This window comes from Lontra canadensis, unplaced genomic scaffold (assembly GCF_010015895.1).
Source record: "Lontra canadensis isolate GAN:19392208 unplaced genomic scaffold, GSC_riverotter_1.0 scaffold49, whole genome shotgun sequence".
NCBI lineage: Eukaryota > Metazoa > Chordata > Mammalia > Carnivora > Mustelidae > Lontra > Lontra canadensis.
Window position 1 is genome coordinate 7426911 of NW_022631043.1, and position 16859 is coordinate 7443769.

The window sequence follows — 16859 nt, forward strand, 5'->3', positions numbered from 1 at the left end:
TTTTAACACAAATGAAAGGTAATACAGACATTAGGACGCTTACGCCACACATGGAATAGAGGCACTATTCTTTTTTTACTTTAATATACAAATTTAAGCCAGTATCCCAACCACCTCTATTAAAGCTTTTCATTTCCCAGTAAGATCTCTGATAACGTTTATGTATAACAAGTAAATACACAAGACTGTATCTTATGTCTGTTGATCTTTGGCACATTTGTCAAGTTGGAAAATGTCAAAAGGCAATAAAAATCTCTAATGATGGTTTTGCACATTCTTTTAATCGTCTTCACATCAAAATATAAGGCCGCAAGAAGGCAAGCTGAAATTTTAGGATATGTGGAATAGTTTTAATAAAGAGTTTTACATACAGTACCTTACATATAGAACAGTGTGTTTGCAAATTTAAATAATATCTGAATGTACAGTGGCATGTATTCTTATCAAAGATAAATTCAAGTTTACTGTCTATCAGCTCCACAATGCATTTACACAGATCGCTAGAACTGATAAACAGAAGGAGGCATAAAATATCCAAGTGTTCTATCATCAAATTGCCTCCTCTGAACAGTCTTTTTCCCCTTTTTAAAAAAGTTTCAAAACCTGTACATACATTTTTAATTTTTAAAAAGTCTGTTAAAAGGTAACATTTCATGTTAACCACCAACTCTTATAGTCTATAGTAATAAAACTAGATATGTGCAGATATAAATATGTGTAGGATATGTACATATGTACGTTGAGTGTTTGTTTCAAACAAGCACACACGCTTACGCATACCCGCGTATGGAGCATGGCGGCGGCACACAACTCACAAGAGCACTGGCAGACAGGAGGGCCTGGGCCCGAATTCCAGCAAGAGCTAACTCAGCAACTTAGTTGCCTTTGGTTTCAGAAATGTGTCCATTTGTGATCAAAGCTAAAAGTTTTGAATGTGCATGTATTTTTTAAAAATAAAATTCATCTTCAGAAATGAAGCTTTTCCAGTATCCCACTACCAGCAGTTAAAAAATCCACAGCCACAAATTATTTCGTTATTTTTGTCACTCCTCATCCCAGCTGAGGTGATTTACAATTTTTAATCTGAAGGCAAACACCAAGCATACTCAGGATCAAACTGTACGCTGATGCCTGAGTCCTGAATTCAACTATATGTAGGACATATATAGTCTGCATGACATCTGTGTTTCTGATGGGCTGATGACATACGCAAGACCCGGGAGCGGAACTCCCACGACATTTAGCACTCTCTCTCCAGCAGTGTCATCGTCATTTGGCACACGGACCCTTCTGCAAGCCATTCTGTTTATAATGAGCTTAATGCCTGAAAGACATTTCAATTATTTGGCATTTTTAAAATATATAATCAAAATGAAGTCAGAATTCCACAACTGTTTTCCTCAGAAGTGAGGCTTCCACTGTCAGTTTTCTGATTACGGACATTCATTACCTAGGAAACAGCTCATGATCCCATACAAGTTTAAATACTCTAAACTCCGGAGCAGCTGGATCACCTGCAGGGAAGACAGTTCATACAGCAACCTTATAGAACTCTCCAGAATCTCTATGCCTCTACAGTTTTGCTTTTGGCCAAACGCTGGTTTATTACATGGATCTTTCTACTAAAAATTAGATAAGCACACCATCTTTCTTTCTACACGCATCTCGAGCTTCATGTAAAGCAACTATTGAAAAATCCTGCCAACTCAATTTCCTTGGTACAAATTATATTCAACTTCATTGATCCCTGGCATATAACACATTATCAGACCGCTTGCTCATAAGCTTTTTCTAATATTAGCTTCCTTGATAGAGGTTGTTCTTCCTTTTCCTTTCCAAGGTGCCATCCTATTGATGTCACAAATCAGTAAATGACCAAACATCACTACGATTTTTAACTATCCACTTAGCAGTCATGTGGATAATAAAAATGATCAACTGAAGAAACCCACATTCTTTTCATTAGGTTTTCACTGTTGTCATACAGAGCAAAGAGTTGCTATTTGTTGTACTTTGCCCATGTCAACTAGGAGCTGTTTGATATGGCGCTTAAGTTGGGGCAGTCTTGCGAGAGGGTCAGGTGGCTCCAACTCCCCTGTGAAATCAAGCCAGCTTTCCAGAACTGAAAGAGAGAACAGAACAAACAAATTTAAATGGCAACTGGAAGAAGTCACAAAATGGTCTACCTGGAAGGCTGGAAGAGGATGGAGACAGAGTTCACGTTCCTTTCTCCCCAAGGCCATGAACAGACTCAAGCCCTTTCTGAGAGGCTTTAGCAGCTTTTGTATTATATCGTATCCCACAGGAGCTCTAGTCCTTCTTGGTAACTTCTGTTCTTATTTTAGGTAATTTTTCCCTTTATAGGCATAAACAAATTTCATTTTGAATATCTCCTTCTACTCTCTTCTGGAATAGGAAACCGTTTCCTGTGCCTGCTGAAGCTATTATTTTAGACTTAAATAATCTCTACTTCATTTTAAATAAAACTTAACTACTCTAACCATTCTTTTTTTAAATCAGGAAGTTCTTTCTAAGAATGGAAAGGAGGTGGCAACTTCTCAGTGTCCTTTCCAGTCCCACTATTTTATCAATACTTTAAAAAAATGCAAGCATATTAGAAGCCTAGGCAAAATGCAATTAGTTATTCAACACTTTTTATTAATAATAAGGGATAGTGTCAAATATATTTTTCCCCCGTCACATATCTACTCACATTAAAGTAACAAAAAGCTAAATTAAACCATATGGAAGATGATTTTGAAATGGATTTCCTTTTCCTCTTTCTTCAGGGAAAAACAAAGCAGTAGGAGCTCTACCTTACTGTAGGGTGAAATTAAAAAAAAAAAAAAAGGTGTCGGGGGGGTACAATCTTATGAGGTTAGGAAAAAACCTACTGGATTAGGAATCAGTTATTTCTTACTCAAGTTTCTCAACTATAAAATGGGGATAGTATCTTTCCTGTCCACTCCTCAGGGCCCTATGTGATAAAATGAAAAATATAAAAGAAAAGCATTTGAAAACGTGTGTGCAAACTTCAGTTTTACCTACTTGAGCTTGTGGGGATTTCTTGTTGTTGATTTTACTTCCTACTGACCATAGTGAGAGCAAAGATACAAAATGTTTTCCCTCATATTTTAAATATGCTTAAGGCCCTTACACTGACTTCCAAAGAAAACACAGTTCAATGAAACTAATAAATATTCCGTATGTTCTCTATATTGCACCCGGTTTTTAATATCCACCTTTAAAAAAAATGAGATAATATCCAATCATATTGTTTTCAGCCTGAAAGACCCCAAGCCCCAGCTGTACTGAATGCGACGTGAAGGAGGACACCCCATCAGTAGGGACAGCACCCACAGTTCTCAGCCCGTAACTTACGACACTTCACAGTGCCATCGTAACAATAATAAATACACTCTGCAGGGGCGCCTGGGTGGCTCAGTGGGTTAAAGCCTCTGCCTTCGGCTCAGGTCATGATCTCAGGGTCCTGGGATCGAGCCCCGTGTCGGGCTCTCTGCTCAGCAGGGAGACTGCTCCCTCCTCTCTCTCTGTCTGCCTCTCTGCCTACTTGCGACCTCTCTGTCAAATAAATAAATAAAATCTTAAAAAAAATAAAAATAAAATAAAAATAAATAAATAAAATAAATACACTCTGCAGACTGTAGCCACTGTATTTTAGTTCTTTCTTAAAATTACCATCAACTTCTTTCTCTATTAGGTCCATCCTGCTGGTGACTTCGTTCTGCATTTTCTCTATGTGTGTAAGGAGATTGAGCTGCCACTGAAGATGTGAGTCTCCGGGGTCTTCAGTGCCCTTTTTATCATTATAAATAAATACCGTATTCCTCTCAGCTGGATTCTTCTCCAAAGAACCATTAGGAAAAAACAAAAGTAGGTGAAATGTAATGTCATATCAGGAAAGATACACCAAACACCTCATTACCACAACAATCAGTGAAATCCAACCAGACTCTTAGATTATTTTTAAAGGAAGTGCCAGTGCAGAATTAAATTATATCTGATGGTCCTTAAAAGAGCAGATATGCTTGCCATGTCTCTCCACAAAGCCTAGCATGGGGCTCCATAGGGTGGAGAGCATTCAAAAAGACATGCTAAAGAATAAGTTGCTAATTATACTCTGTAACGAGAAACCCCAGCTCATTTAGACTAACCCCTTCCTCAATGAATCTAAGCTAATGACATAAGTGGAGTGAAGGCAGAAAGCAATGATGGAAAAATCATGAAGGCTGACAAAGGCCAGTTTAAAGTCTCATTACCCGCAGACTATAATTAACTCTTGCAGTTAAATCAGTGAGGCATGAGAGAGAGAAAAATCTTTTAAAAACTTAAGAATTGCAAAATGCTTTACACATACACAAAAAATCTGAACTCCAGACTCACCAGAAAGAATTCATTTCATAAAAGGGACAGTAATTTGACTAAATCATTTGCCACAAATATCATGAACTATAGGCTTCCCAAATTTATTGGTATACAGTGATTTCTTGATAAAACAGGCCAGAAAAATAAAAAACTAATTTTAAAGTGGCATTACTAGCTGAAAAATCAATGAAAAAAGAAGAAACTATATTTCTAAGACAATCTCTATGAATAGGAAAAAGTTCATAGAAATGCAATGAACACAGAGCTGTAAGAATTCAGTTTATCGCATAATGGAATTGATATGCATATGTAAGCATGCTAAAATTTTAAAAAGACTAGAATGCCACCTTTTATCTGAAACACATATATATTAATATAAACACACCCACAAACTCTTACACATTCTCACACACAGATATCTTCATTTGGAAAAAAAAATATGTCTTATAGTTTTTGGAGGTATGTTAAGTGTGCTTATAAAAACTGAAACTTTGATTAGCGCAAAAGTTTACTGAATCACTACAACTCTGAATTAGGGGATAATTCAGTGTTCAAATAGCCAGTGTTTTCTAATAGAGAAAGCAAATATCTTTACCCAACAAGGTATTTGTGAACTTGGAAATATAAGCATAGTTTTACTGGGAATTCAGTATGTTTTATTTTATAAAATTGTCCTATGGTCTAACATATTTTCCAAGCCAAAACAAATGAACTGGTTATACCTTTTCAGGCACTCCATCTTCTTTCACTGAGTAGTGTGAACGGTTTTTATCTTTTGTATGGAATTCTTGTTCTTCTTCAAAACTACTAACATCATCATCATCTGAGCTCCCAGGGTCTACAAGAGACTTGCAGTCTTGACCAAAATGTTGTGGCTTTTGGTAACTGTGCTCACTTGTTATGTACGTTCCTTCCATTTTTAGGGGCAAACGAGGTGGTTCTCTATGGTTCTGTATGTGGTATTTCTTTTCCTCTATATTAACTGTATCTTGCACTGCTACTTTTTTCTCTATCCCAGCAATTCCTTGATCTTGGTCTTTTCGCTTCCCAGAACAAGCCCAGAGATGAAGGTCAGGATGATGTTTATTCCTTAAAGCAAAGTTGGAGAAAGAGCAGTTCAGGGGTGCGGGGGGGACAAGTCTAGTGCCATAATAAATTTCAGAAAGTAAAAATGATACACATAACCCCTGGCTGTCCGTGCCTTCTGTACAGTGAGTGTGCGAACTCAGGCAAACTGATCTCCACTTCTCTACTGAAGACCTAGACTCACCGAGGGAGCCAGGCTAGAAGGAGGGCAGGGGTTCAAGACAAAAGCAGAGGTATTCTTTAGGGTAACTTGTCCCAGAACTTAATCCAAAGTTTGAATTCTTTTTTGCAGAATATAATTTTATAGAAATAATACTCAGGTAGTAAAGCAATGATGAGGGGCCCCTGAGTGGTTCAGTGGATTAAGCATCTGCCTTTGGGTCAGGTCATGATCTCAGGGTCCTGCTCAGCAGGGAGTCTATTTCTCCCTCTCCCTCAGCAACCCCACCCCAGCTCATGCTCTTTCTCTCTTAAATAAATAAAATCTTTAAAAAAGGCAACAATAAATGTAATTATGTTCATAGCTCACATCATCAATTGATAGATGCTCTTTTTTTCCTATTGATGTTTCACCATATTTTTTTAAATTCTACAACACAAAAAACTTGTATATGACAATAGTTTAAAATCTTCATTCAATCAAAAAGTGATACTTGCTCATGACAAAAAATTCAGGCAATAAATGCATACAAAGTAAAAACCTCCCTACCATGGCAATCATAAAAAAATGAGGTATAATCTTTCCGATGTTTTCTACACATATAAAATTATTTTTTAAATGGATAAGCATATACTTTCTCTTTTTATACAAATGGGGCTTTCAGTTTGCTTTCCTCATAGATAATATATATGGGCATCTTGCCCCCTCAGTGCACAGACGTTTCCCCCACTTTTACTCTAGAGCTCAACAGTACCCATGTACCCTGGTCTAGGCTCAGCAGCCCATTCCCACCCACAGACGTGTGTGCGTGTTCGTGTGCTCTCTGCACACAGTGGGGAAATTTCAGTCAGATACGGGGCTGCTGGATAGTGGGCACACATTTTAAATGTGATAAATGTCCAAGCGGCCTCCAAAGATGTTGCACTGATTAGCCCTCACCCACAGTCTATGATAACGCCCTCCTATCGCTAATTCTAGTCATTAAAATTCTGCAGTGAGTGAAACCACAATTCTTCAATCAGAATTGGTAAGAAAGGGAAATACTCAGGAGGCATAAACCTTTCAGAAACCTCAATGTTTGTGAATTACTTCCAGGTTAGACAAACACCCAGGGGCCAACTTTGGTTTTCTTCTAGTAATACCCAAGTATTGGTCTAAAATTACACATTTTATCTTTTGGACCTCTAATTTAGTATCAGAAAACACTAAAATTCTTTTATAGTAAAGGCACTGCAGAAAGTTGGCTTTGTACTCAGTCTAATGGACCATGTCCTGCTCTGTCACAGAGCTTAGACAAGTACCTCTATCTTTGACTACCCATCTATCAAATGAGAGGAGATCTATTTTTCGGGCTTATTTTAAGGATTAAATGAAAACTGATACTACAGCACTAATTTCTGGCATGAAGTAGACTTTAATAGGTTAGCTCTTCCCTCAAGTTTTAGCATTCGTATGCCCTTTTTATAAAGAAATCCATATTCAGGGGCTCCTGGGTGGCTCAGTGGGTTAAGCCTCTGCCTTCGGCTCAGGTTATGATCCCAGGGTCCTGGGATCGAGCCCCACATCGGGTTCTCTGCTCAGCAGGGAGCCTGCTTCCCCCTCTCTCTCTCTGCCTGCCTCTCTGCCTGCTTGTGATCTCTGTCAAGTGAATAAATAAAATCTTTAAAAAAAAAAAAAAGAAATCCATATTCAGATTTATGACATACAACAGAAGCAAATTACATTCAACAGTCACTGAATACTTATACGTATACTAGGGACTGGCAACAAGATGATGAATAAGACATAAGCCCCACCCTAAAGGAATTCGTGGTGTAGTAAGGAGAGACGGACATGAAAAAACAAAGTGCACAAAAGTGCCAACCTCAGTATGTAAGGAGTTTGCCAAGAAGGGTGTGTGATCAGCCCTGGCTGGGCAGGTATCATGAAAAGGCACCTGCTAAAAAGACTAGCTATAGAAGGTTCGAAGTGTGAGTAAAAGCTTGTAACTATGATAAAGCAGGCTTCACTCGGGGATTACGGTTTGGTAGGGCTGCATAGGAAGCTTGGGAAGATCAAGTGGGAGAGGGAAGACACCGCAAGCAAACAACAGAATATTTATCAGGGAAGGACTCCGAGTGCATGCTGCAGAGCCACGAAGGCACTGTGGGATATGAAGCTGAAAAAGAGGCAAACTCCTATTTATTTATTTATTTATTTATTTAGGATTTTTATTTATTTGAGAGAGCGCATGAGAGAGCACATGAGAGAGCGCACATGCAAGAGCAGCGGGGAGGGGCACAGGGAGAGAGAGAAGCAGACTCCCCACTGAGCAGGGACATCCCAGAACCCTGGGATCATGACCTAAACCAAAGGCAGGTGCTTAACCGACTCGCCCACCCAGGCACTTCAAAGTCCTACTTATCTTTTACTAAAATCATCCTGGCAACAGTAAGAAGGATGAACTCAAAGCGTACAAGACTGGAGCCGCAGAGAACTAAAACGGTGTGGCAATGTGAGAAAAGCAGCCTGGGCTGGGACATGAAGAAGAGAGACAGAAACACACAGAAGAACATGAAGGAATCACAACAGGTGCCTGGGCACACCAGGCTGGGGGGAAAGCTGGACAGACGAGGCCGAGGAGGGGAAAGGGTCAGTTTCTGGCCCAGGCAAGTGAGTCAAAATGAAGACAATCTTGTGAGAAACCAGTGAATCATCCTGTTTTTACAGAAAATATTGTCTTAAGAGAAGAATTCTAGCCAGGGGTTAGAAGAACTGAAAACATGGGCTTCGAGAATACTTGGACATGTTACTTAGGGAGGCTTAGGCTGGGTTGGTTTTTTTTGTTTTGTTTTGTTTTTGTTTTCTTGTTGTTGTTTTAAGGGAAAAGAGTCTGGGATGACTAAAACCCATTTGGTGCAGAGCAGAGGGATGGATTATATGACCTGCTCTCTTCAGAGTCCATCTTAAGGTAATTTAAAAATACTTCATCTGGACACCATTCCTGGAGGAGGGCACAAAATACCGGCTCACCAAGCAACTGTACTTAATTCTGCACCTACGGCAATTACACAAAACAGCAGGGCAGGGACTAGCATTTGCTGGACTAGCAGAGGTGGTAGTGACCTTCAACCATGCTTATTCATTCCAGGACAAAAGGCAGGAACCAGGGCACCTGGGTGGCTCAGTGGGTTAAGCCACTGCCTTCGGCTCAGGTCATGATCTCAGGGTCCTGGGATCGAGTCCCACATCGGGCTCTCTGCTCAGCAGGGGGCCCGTTTCCCCCTCTCTCTCTGCCTGCCTCTCTGCCTACTTGTGATCTCTCTCTGTCAAATAAACAAACAAAATAAAAAAAAAAAGTCTTAAAAAAAAAAAAGGCAGGAACCAGCTACTCATCCAAAAAGCTTATTAATCCTGTCTATTTTTCAAAGTTAAAATGTGTTCAAATATCTCTTCTGTCTCCCAAATTGCTCATCTGAACCTTCCAAAGGCTGCCTGATGACCCTGAACTCACGTGCGCGCCGCCCGCTGCCCCGCACTTACTTCAGTATGCCGATCTTCAGCTGCAGCCCATGCAGGACTTCAGTGACACCGTAGACGTCAGCAAGCAGGTGGTGTGTGGATACTATCTTTTTGGCATTGAGATGAGAGTAATTTTCTTTTAAAAACGATAACCCACACATCCTCCCATTATCCAACCAATCTTTATCATACCGATATTTCGCACTCCACCTCTGACCTGCAGATGAAGGTGACATTAAAATGACAAAGCTTTCCACTTACTCGGACTTCCCTCCCACTGCCATCTTACTAATACTGCCCGTGAGCAAGGTGAGCTCTGGCACTAAGAATAAATTCAGAAGAAGAGCAACACAGCATTCTGAGAAGCCGACGAGCCTCCTCCAACCTCGGGGTCTCCTGCCCACTACCAACAACTCAGGATGCGCTCAGACGCAGAGGACACCTGCAGAGGAACCTTGAGGGTATGGCTTTCCATTTCTGATGTGTCTGTCATCTGCCCTGTAGAAAGGCTGAGAGGGCTGGACAGAAACTAAACGGGGTACCCGTTCTCTCGCTAACATTTGTTTTGAACTGGATGAAATAAGAGTTTTACTTAAGTGAATAAGGACCCCTCTTCAAGATCTCACAGGGTCCTGTATAATTCAACATCTTCAACGTCAGTGTCTGTTAAATTAGTTGCCTATGTGTCTGTGACCCCTACTATACTATGAGATAGTGGAAAGGTATGCTTAGAATCAATCAGCCTACTCCTTACCAGCATTTGGCAAAGAGAAGGCATCCGATGAAGGCTGCTGAAGGAATAAACAGGTATCTACATTCATATAGGTCTGAATCATACTTTTTTTTTTTTTTTTTTTTTTGAAAGACAGACAAGAGGAGAACAGGTAGGCTTTTATTTGAGAATATCTAGTTATCTTCTACCTGGGCAGCTGAAAGTGTACACAATATGCAAAACCTTGCTACTCGAAAGCCTCCGGCACGGAGGAAGGCACTGGACAAGGAGTCTAATGGGACAAGCTTTCCCCTCAGTTCTGCCATGTCTAGTATTATCCTTGTGCACGAGGCATGAAACTCTCCATATGCCTCAGTTGTCTCAGCAGTAAAATAAAGGGATGGACCGGGATCGTCGGAGAGCCCATCTACTAAAATGAGCTGGATATGCAGCACAGTCAGGAACTTTCTTAAAATCACATCACAAGGAGTTACATTCAGAATACAGTTCCACTCAAAGAGGCACACATAAACCTATTTAGAAATCAATACACAGGGATACACGACAGGGCTAATCCTTCTCCAGGAAAATGATCTACATAACTCTGTCCTTCCAGTAATGGAGCAGTTATGTTAATGAAAAGAGGCTAATGTTCTGGCCTCAGTAATTAACACAGAAAACAAAACTGTCACAAACAATGAAAAATATTTTAAAATTTCACCATGGAAGCAGAATTTAACTGATGAAGAAGTAACAATGTCTTATGAAGTGGGTACCCTACGTAATCAGATCTCTAGGCGTAACGAGATCTCTAGGCGCCTTGCCACCAGAACGGGGAGGAGGCTTACCAGGAGGGTCCCTGCAGACGTAGCAGATGTACTGCTCGGGGATGCTCTCCTCCAGCAGCCCCATGCACACGCTGTGCTGCCAGCAGAGGCACTCTTCACACTGCCGAAAACACACAAGTGCTTAGTCACAGGTCTGCTCACCAGAAAAAAAGACAAGTCCCCTTCCTTTCAGCTAGCAGTGGCCGTCTCTTGCTGCCTCCCAGAGTTCAACCCTTATTCCACACAATGATGCAAGTGCCGACAGAGGATGAATTTTATATTTCAAAGAGTCGGCTACTTCAAGAACTCCCTCTTGTTGCAGCTATTAAAATGTGCCTTGATAGATTACTTAAATCACGTAACACACACATACACAAAACTACTGCTCTCATTTACTTCCCACTAATTTTTAGGGAAATATATCCTTAAAATAGCTTATTAAAGTGTGGACATTTTTCTTTAAAAAAGACAAGTTCGGAGGATTGCCTGTAGCAGTCACTTCTTCAAGTATAACCTGTGTAGTTCCCTTATTTGAGAATACCTTTGAAAAGAGCGAGAAAACATTACTCTTTATTCCTGCAACTAACATCTCCAAATCTTCTAAATGACATCACAAAACGTGGGTTATGCTCCTTTTTTCTTAAAGATACCCTTTCTACAGGGAGAGGTGGTTTGTAATGCTTAGGCCCTGTAACAATTTTTGACAAGAGAGGAAACGTTTATTTCCTTAACTGCGCACTGAAGGGCTGTAAACAACAGGGATCCAGGCTGGAAGGGCTGCTACATTCTACCCTTCAATGTATTTAGATGCTCACCCACCCGAATGGCTTCCAAAAAGGGCTCCCAGAATTTTGGCCTGAAGACCTCAAACTCAACACTCTCGCAAAGGGAGGGTGATCGTTAAGTGAGAGAGCAGTCTACTTCACTTGAAGAGACCTTCCCGTCATTACTACTGGGATTTTAAACATGATAGGCGAGAGACCAGTCTTCAGTAAGACCACGAGTGACAAAAGAACACAGATGCTCTGATGTGCTCGCTGAGCACCTGAAATGATTATTTGCTACGACAGGGAAGACCAGCTACCTGGATCATGAAGCCGTTCTCCTCATCCATTTCACAAATACACCGCACAATCTCATTAAGAGCATCGTCTTCATCCTGAGATTCCTCAAAATTGGTTGAATCGAAGTCCTGATTGTACTCGTCCCCACTGAGAAGCAAACTCTCTGTTGAAGAATCATCTAGGAATTCCACATCGGATAAATCTAGAATATACACAAAAGTATACTCAGCGTATGTTTTCCTACGCTTGTGTCACTTTTCCAGATAGAAAGGCACTAAAGGAAGTGATTATAAGCTATTAAGTATATAAAAAGGAAGGCCAGACATATGGGATTAGCATATGTCTCTGAACAAAGAAACAAATGATTTTTGAAGAGATAGTTATGATTGGCTTTACATCTTAACATCTACACTATCACAAGTAACTTGGAAAGTATCCCTCGTCTTGGTGCTTATAGAGGTCATGGCTAAGGGTGGAAGTAATTCAAATTTGCATAGTTTTCAAATGCTTTCACAAACATTAGTCCTTTTCATCCTCCCCAGAATCACAGCTTATAAAAAGAATGGATTATGTTCTTTGCACAACAGTCAAGGCACTTTAGCAAAAAGGAGTACGCGTGCAGTCTGTAACATCAACACTGCTGTTCCTGACGGCATCAGAATCCTCAACCACCAGGGCACTTACTGTGCAGCAGGTACTATACTAAGCACTTCAAATAGAAGATCTACTACTTGCCCAAATGGCGCGGCCGGCTAACGGTCGAGCTGACTGCAGGCAGGACTACCTGACTCCAGAGCCTGAGCTCTCAAAGTCACCACTGCTCCTGAAACTGTGATCACAAGTTCCCTACATAGAGTTCTAAAATTTCACTTTGCTTAAAATATTTTAAAAATGAGTAAGTATATTCTAGAAACTAGATTTATGACCACAACATTTTTTAAAGGCCAGGTTTTAGGTTTGTATTTGTACCACTGCTGATGTCAAAGATGCCAATTTAGCCCAGCCACTGAGGAAAAAGAAAAAATCGCGACAAAACAAGGAAATATTTATTTACAACAAAGGGAAAGAAATGATGACAGGACACTAAAGGTTTGGCAGGAGTGTGGCTGGAGAAACATGGGAGATGCCTGGTCGAAGACCTGCCCGCTGCTGTGAGGCACCTGGAGGGCCATCAGCGGAGCACCTGATCGACAGAGGTGGCTCCTTCTGCCTCAGTGTCTCAACCTCTCGTCATGGTCTGCACCACTCCTGCACCTGCTCCTTACTCACCTCCTCTGTGGAGTGTCAACAGGCCGCAGCACTAAGGGCTCTGCATTCTGAATGCTCCACGGCCAGTGCTTAGAAGGAAGCCAGCTATACACAGTAAGCTGCTCCAGAATGCTCCTGAAGGAGCTAAGGAGGGAGTCCATAGCCAGAGAAAATTCTCTTTCAGACAATCAGACCAGAAAGAAGTTGGCCGAATTCGAACTAAAAAAAATCATGCTGTTTATATTTGATATATTTCATGATTTAGTGCTTCTTTTACCAGTTTCTATTCTGATTCTTCCTGTTTTTGAATGCTTTCTTTTTGACTTATCAGAAGTTAATGTTTTACAGAAAAATAAACATTTTCTTTTCTTTAGGGTCTTAGGACATTTTGAAGAAAGTGAGGTCAGAAGAAATATTAGAGAAATACAGGAAAATTTTCAAGGAGTAAATCAATTAGGCATTATAAAATCCTTCTAATAACAAGATAAGCAGTCTTGAGAACCGAGAGGGGAAATTTCACTCGTTCCTCATTTTACTATCTTAAATCCAAATCTAGTATTTTCTCTTGGGCCTTCCTGAACACAAGTTATGTTTCAAAATGGCAGACCAGAACGCGAGTAAATAGTTTCAAACACAGCTGCAGCATACATGTGGCCTTACATGGATGGCAATCATAACAGAATTAATAAATGTAAAATTATTATCATTGAAAGGAATTAGCATGTGTCGCACATATGTTTTCATGGCCAAATAACCAGGTTTTATGGCGTTAGAATACAAATTTAACATACTGGCCAGAAAACCTAGTTTGAATAACTAATTCCCAAGCATCGAACAAATGTTTGGCTGAATTCTAAGGGCTGAGTAAATGGCTCCGTGGATTCAAAGTTAAAAAGAAATGAAAATTAAAAAAAAAAAAAAAAAGTTCCCTCTCCTACTGAAATACCACATGGACAACAGCTCCAACTGAGAGGCCACAGGAACACCATTTTCTTGAACTATCACTGCTGTTTTCCCAGACACATTCTCTACGTGGCGATTCCAGATCAGCATCACCTGGGAGCTCATTAGGTGTCAGGCATTCTGAGGAGGTCCAGAAAGGTGTTTTAACAAGCTTTCCAGATGGTTCTGCTGCATGCTAACACTTGAGAACCTCTGGCCAAAGACCTGCACCCTGTACCAATACCCGTCCCTCCTCCCAGCTCAGGGCTCCGTCACACACCGGGCAGGACTGGGGACACACGCCTTCAACACTCTTGCCACTAACCTCTCACATGTCTAGTTCCGACATCACTGCCAACCAGATATCCTCTCCATTTTCCAGCACTCTGCATAAAGTGATGACTTTCTGCCGTTGACGGCCCCAAAAGGAGTATCCTTATGTGACTGTCAACCCTAAGAATGACTCAGGAACTCCATCCACCCTCCCAGAAATCTCATTTGTGCTCTGCAGCACATCTCTGGATTGGCCGTTTCAAAGCATCACAGTGACAGCTGTCACACACACCTGGTGAAGAGCCACTGACCCAAAAGGGAACAGGGGATGTGTGCTCCCTCCCCTCTATGTTTGAAAATGTTAAATCTCCAAATGCCTGGTGCTTATTTTAGGAGGAAGGGAAGATGACACTTTTTTCCACAGGAGGCTAGAGAGGAGTTAGGCCTGGAAGAAAGCAAGTGGTAACCATGCAAACAAAAACACATCACCTAGGACCTACCATGTTGGACCCTCAGAAGAAAGGTGAAGGCCGGAAGTGAGCTCAGCAGTCAGTACCCCTGGGGTTTTACATAAGATGAAGACCCCATCCCTCATTCTAGTCTCCAGCCATTGCCATCAGGGTCTGCATGGGGAGAGTCTCCCTTGCACTGCTGGGAACCCTGGAAGGCGAGTACACTCAAGCCCCAGCTGCCAGGACGGCTGGCAGGGCAACCTGACAGATTCTGAATCCACTTGTAAAATACCCATAACCAGTACGTAGTAGACACTAGGAACTTCCTCACCAGATGTCCTATAGTTAATGGTAAAAGCCAATTTTACTTTATAGAAATTTTAAAAAGTAGCTCAACTTGCAAATGTTGAGATTTTCGTATTAGTTTCCGGGATAACTTCTTCAATAGTGTGCTCAGATAAGCCCTCACTAAAGTATGTTTCCAGCTCAGTTCCCCCATTTAATAATCTTAAGACTTGTTTAAGCATTACATGATTACACATACTTTCACCACTAAGATCAACTGACAAAATTGCCCTCGGGTACTGATATGTTGTATTTTTCTCCGTAAACATGCTTCGCAGAGCCAGAGAACTCCCAGAAGATCGAGTTAATGGAGAAGAGCACCTTTCCAGAAATTCTAGAGAACTGTCTTCATAGTCTGAATAGTCTGTAACATAAGATACATAAAGAAATATTAATAAAGCATCAGGGCATCAGGAAGAGTCACTATAAAAATTAACAAGAAAGTTAAGTTTTACAAGACATAAAATAACCATGTCACTCCTTCCTCATCCACGAATACAGCTAGATCATGGAGTATCCAATAAACTGGGCTGGGGGAGAACACCCGGGACGTGTACCCCAGGCAGTACACACATACCACCAGGGAGCACCACGTTCCAGCTGGTATCGATAAAGTCTTGCTAGCGAGTCCAGAAGGGAAAAATGATTATTTCTACAGTTTCTCTCCATTATAATCATGGCTATGTCTACAGTAAGATGTGCAAGATGGAAATTAACTTTTTTTCTTTTTGCAATTTGTAAAGAGATGCTCCTAATGTGTAGCATGTCAATTATTACACTGATAATTGATACATTTTTTCAGCAAAAAACATCTCAATGAAATTAAGTGGTCCTAAAAGAAATTAACCCGAGTCCTATCCTCCTCAGCTTAGCATGAGCCATGCAGACAGAGGACAGGAAGCAGCCACCTGCAGCTTCCAGGAGAGCTGGATATGATGACAGGGACAGACAGGAGAGGGCAGGATTCAGGGCCCTGGGAAGGCTCCAGAGCAGAGGAGAGCCTGGCACATTGAAAATCTGAGACTGTGGCTGTAGCACAGTGAGGGACAGAGAGAAGAAATGAGGTTAGAGTGGCAGGGGCAGGTCTGGTTAAACATACGTTCTTATTTTTGAGTTTTATCCTAAATTCGGCAAAAAGGGCATGACACAAGTCTGCTTCTGGTTTTCAAAGCCTACTGGAGCTATGGAGTGAGGAAGGGCGCAGGGAGGCACGGGCAGGGGGAGCCACGGTCTGGCCTCGGAGAGGGCAGCTGGCTTGAAAACTGACAGGGAGACGCAGCGATCTGTAGACCACGGGTCTGCGGGGCTGGCCTGGCGTCAGAAGGGCGGTTTCCAGGCTTCTGCTTGAACTACCAAGAGGTGAAAAGAGGGCCTCTTGGTTGGGGCTGAAGAGTAAGAGGGAGGAGGAGAAACCAGACAAGGAACGTGGGTCCAGAGGAAGATATTTATTTACTTATTAAAGAATTTATTTATTTTAGAGAAAGCACAGTGGGGGGAGGCACAGAGGAGTTGGGAGAGGAAGAGGGAGAGTCCCTGCTAAGTGCAGGGCCCCACTCAGGGCTCAGTCCCAGGACCCTGAGATCATGACCTGATCTGAAACCAAGAGTAGGACACTCAATGGACTAAGCCACAGAGGTGCCCCTAGAGGAAGGCTTTTCAAAGATGGGAGAGCCTACACATCATCTGCAAAAATCTAAAAATGAGGGGAGGCAGGGTGACAAGTGAAGGATTTTAAGAAGAGAAAGACAACAGCTTCCATTATCATAGAGGCAAAGCAGTTAAAGATGGACATACATAGCTAAGCACATAGTTGTGGACAGATGAGCAAGTTCTCATCTGGTGGCTTCTATTTGCTCAATGTAT

At 41.4% G+C, this 16859-nt stretch overlaps 1 protein-coding gene across 1 annotated transcript in view; it reads right to left on the reverse strand.

Annotated features, from left to right (window-relative positions):
* Positions 1 to 259: 259 nt before the first annotated feature.
* The window catches only part of PHF20L1 (PHD finger protein 20 like 1), a 76833-nt gene continuing 60233 nt past the window's right edge, over positions 260 to 16859 (reverse strand). The window contains exons 15-21 of the mRNA XM_032873501.1: positions 15196 to 15360; positions 11757 to 11938; positions 10694 to 10793; positions 9155 to 9350; positions 5109 to 5475; positions 3700 to 3862; positions 260 to 2122 (exon numbers count right to left, since the gene is read on the reverse strand). Of these exons, the coding sequence (XP_032729392.1) occupies positions 1980 to 2122; positions 3700 to 3862; positions 5109 to 5475; positions 9155 to 9350; positions 10694 to 10793; positions 11757 to 11938; positions 15196 to 15360 (1316 nt within the window). The 3' untranslated portion in view covers positions 260 to 1979. The remainder of the gene's footprint in view (positions 2123 to 3699; positions 3863 to 5108; positions 5476 to 9154; positions 9351 to 10693; positions 10794 to 11756; positions 11939 to 15195; positions 15361 to 16859) is intronic.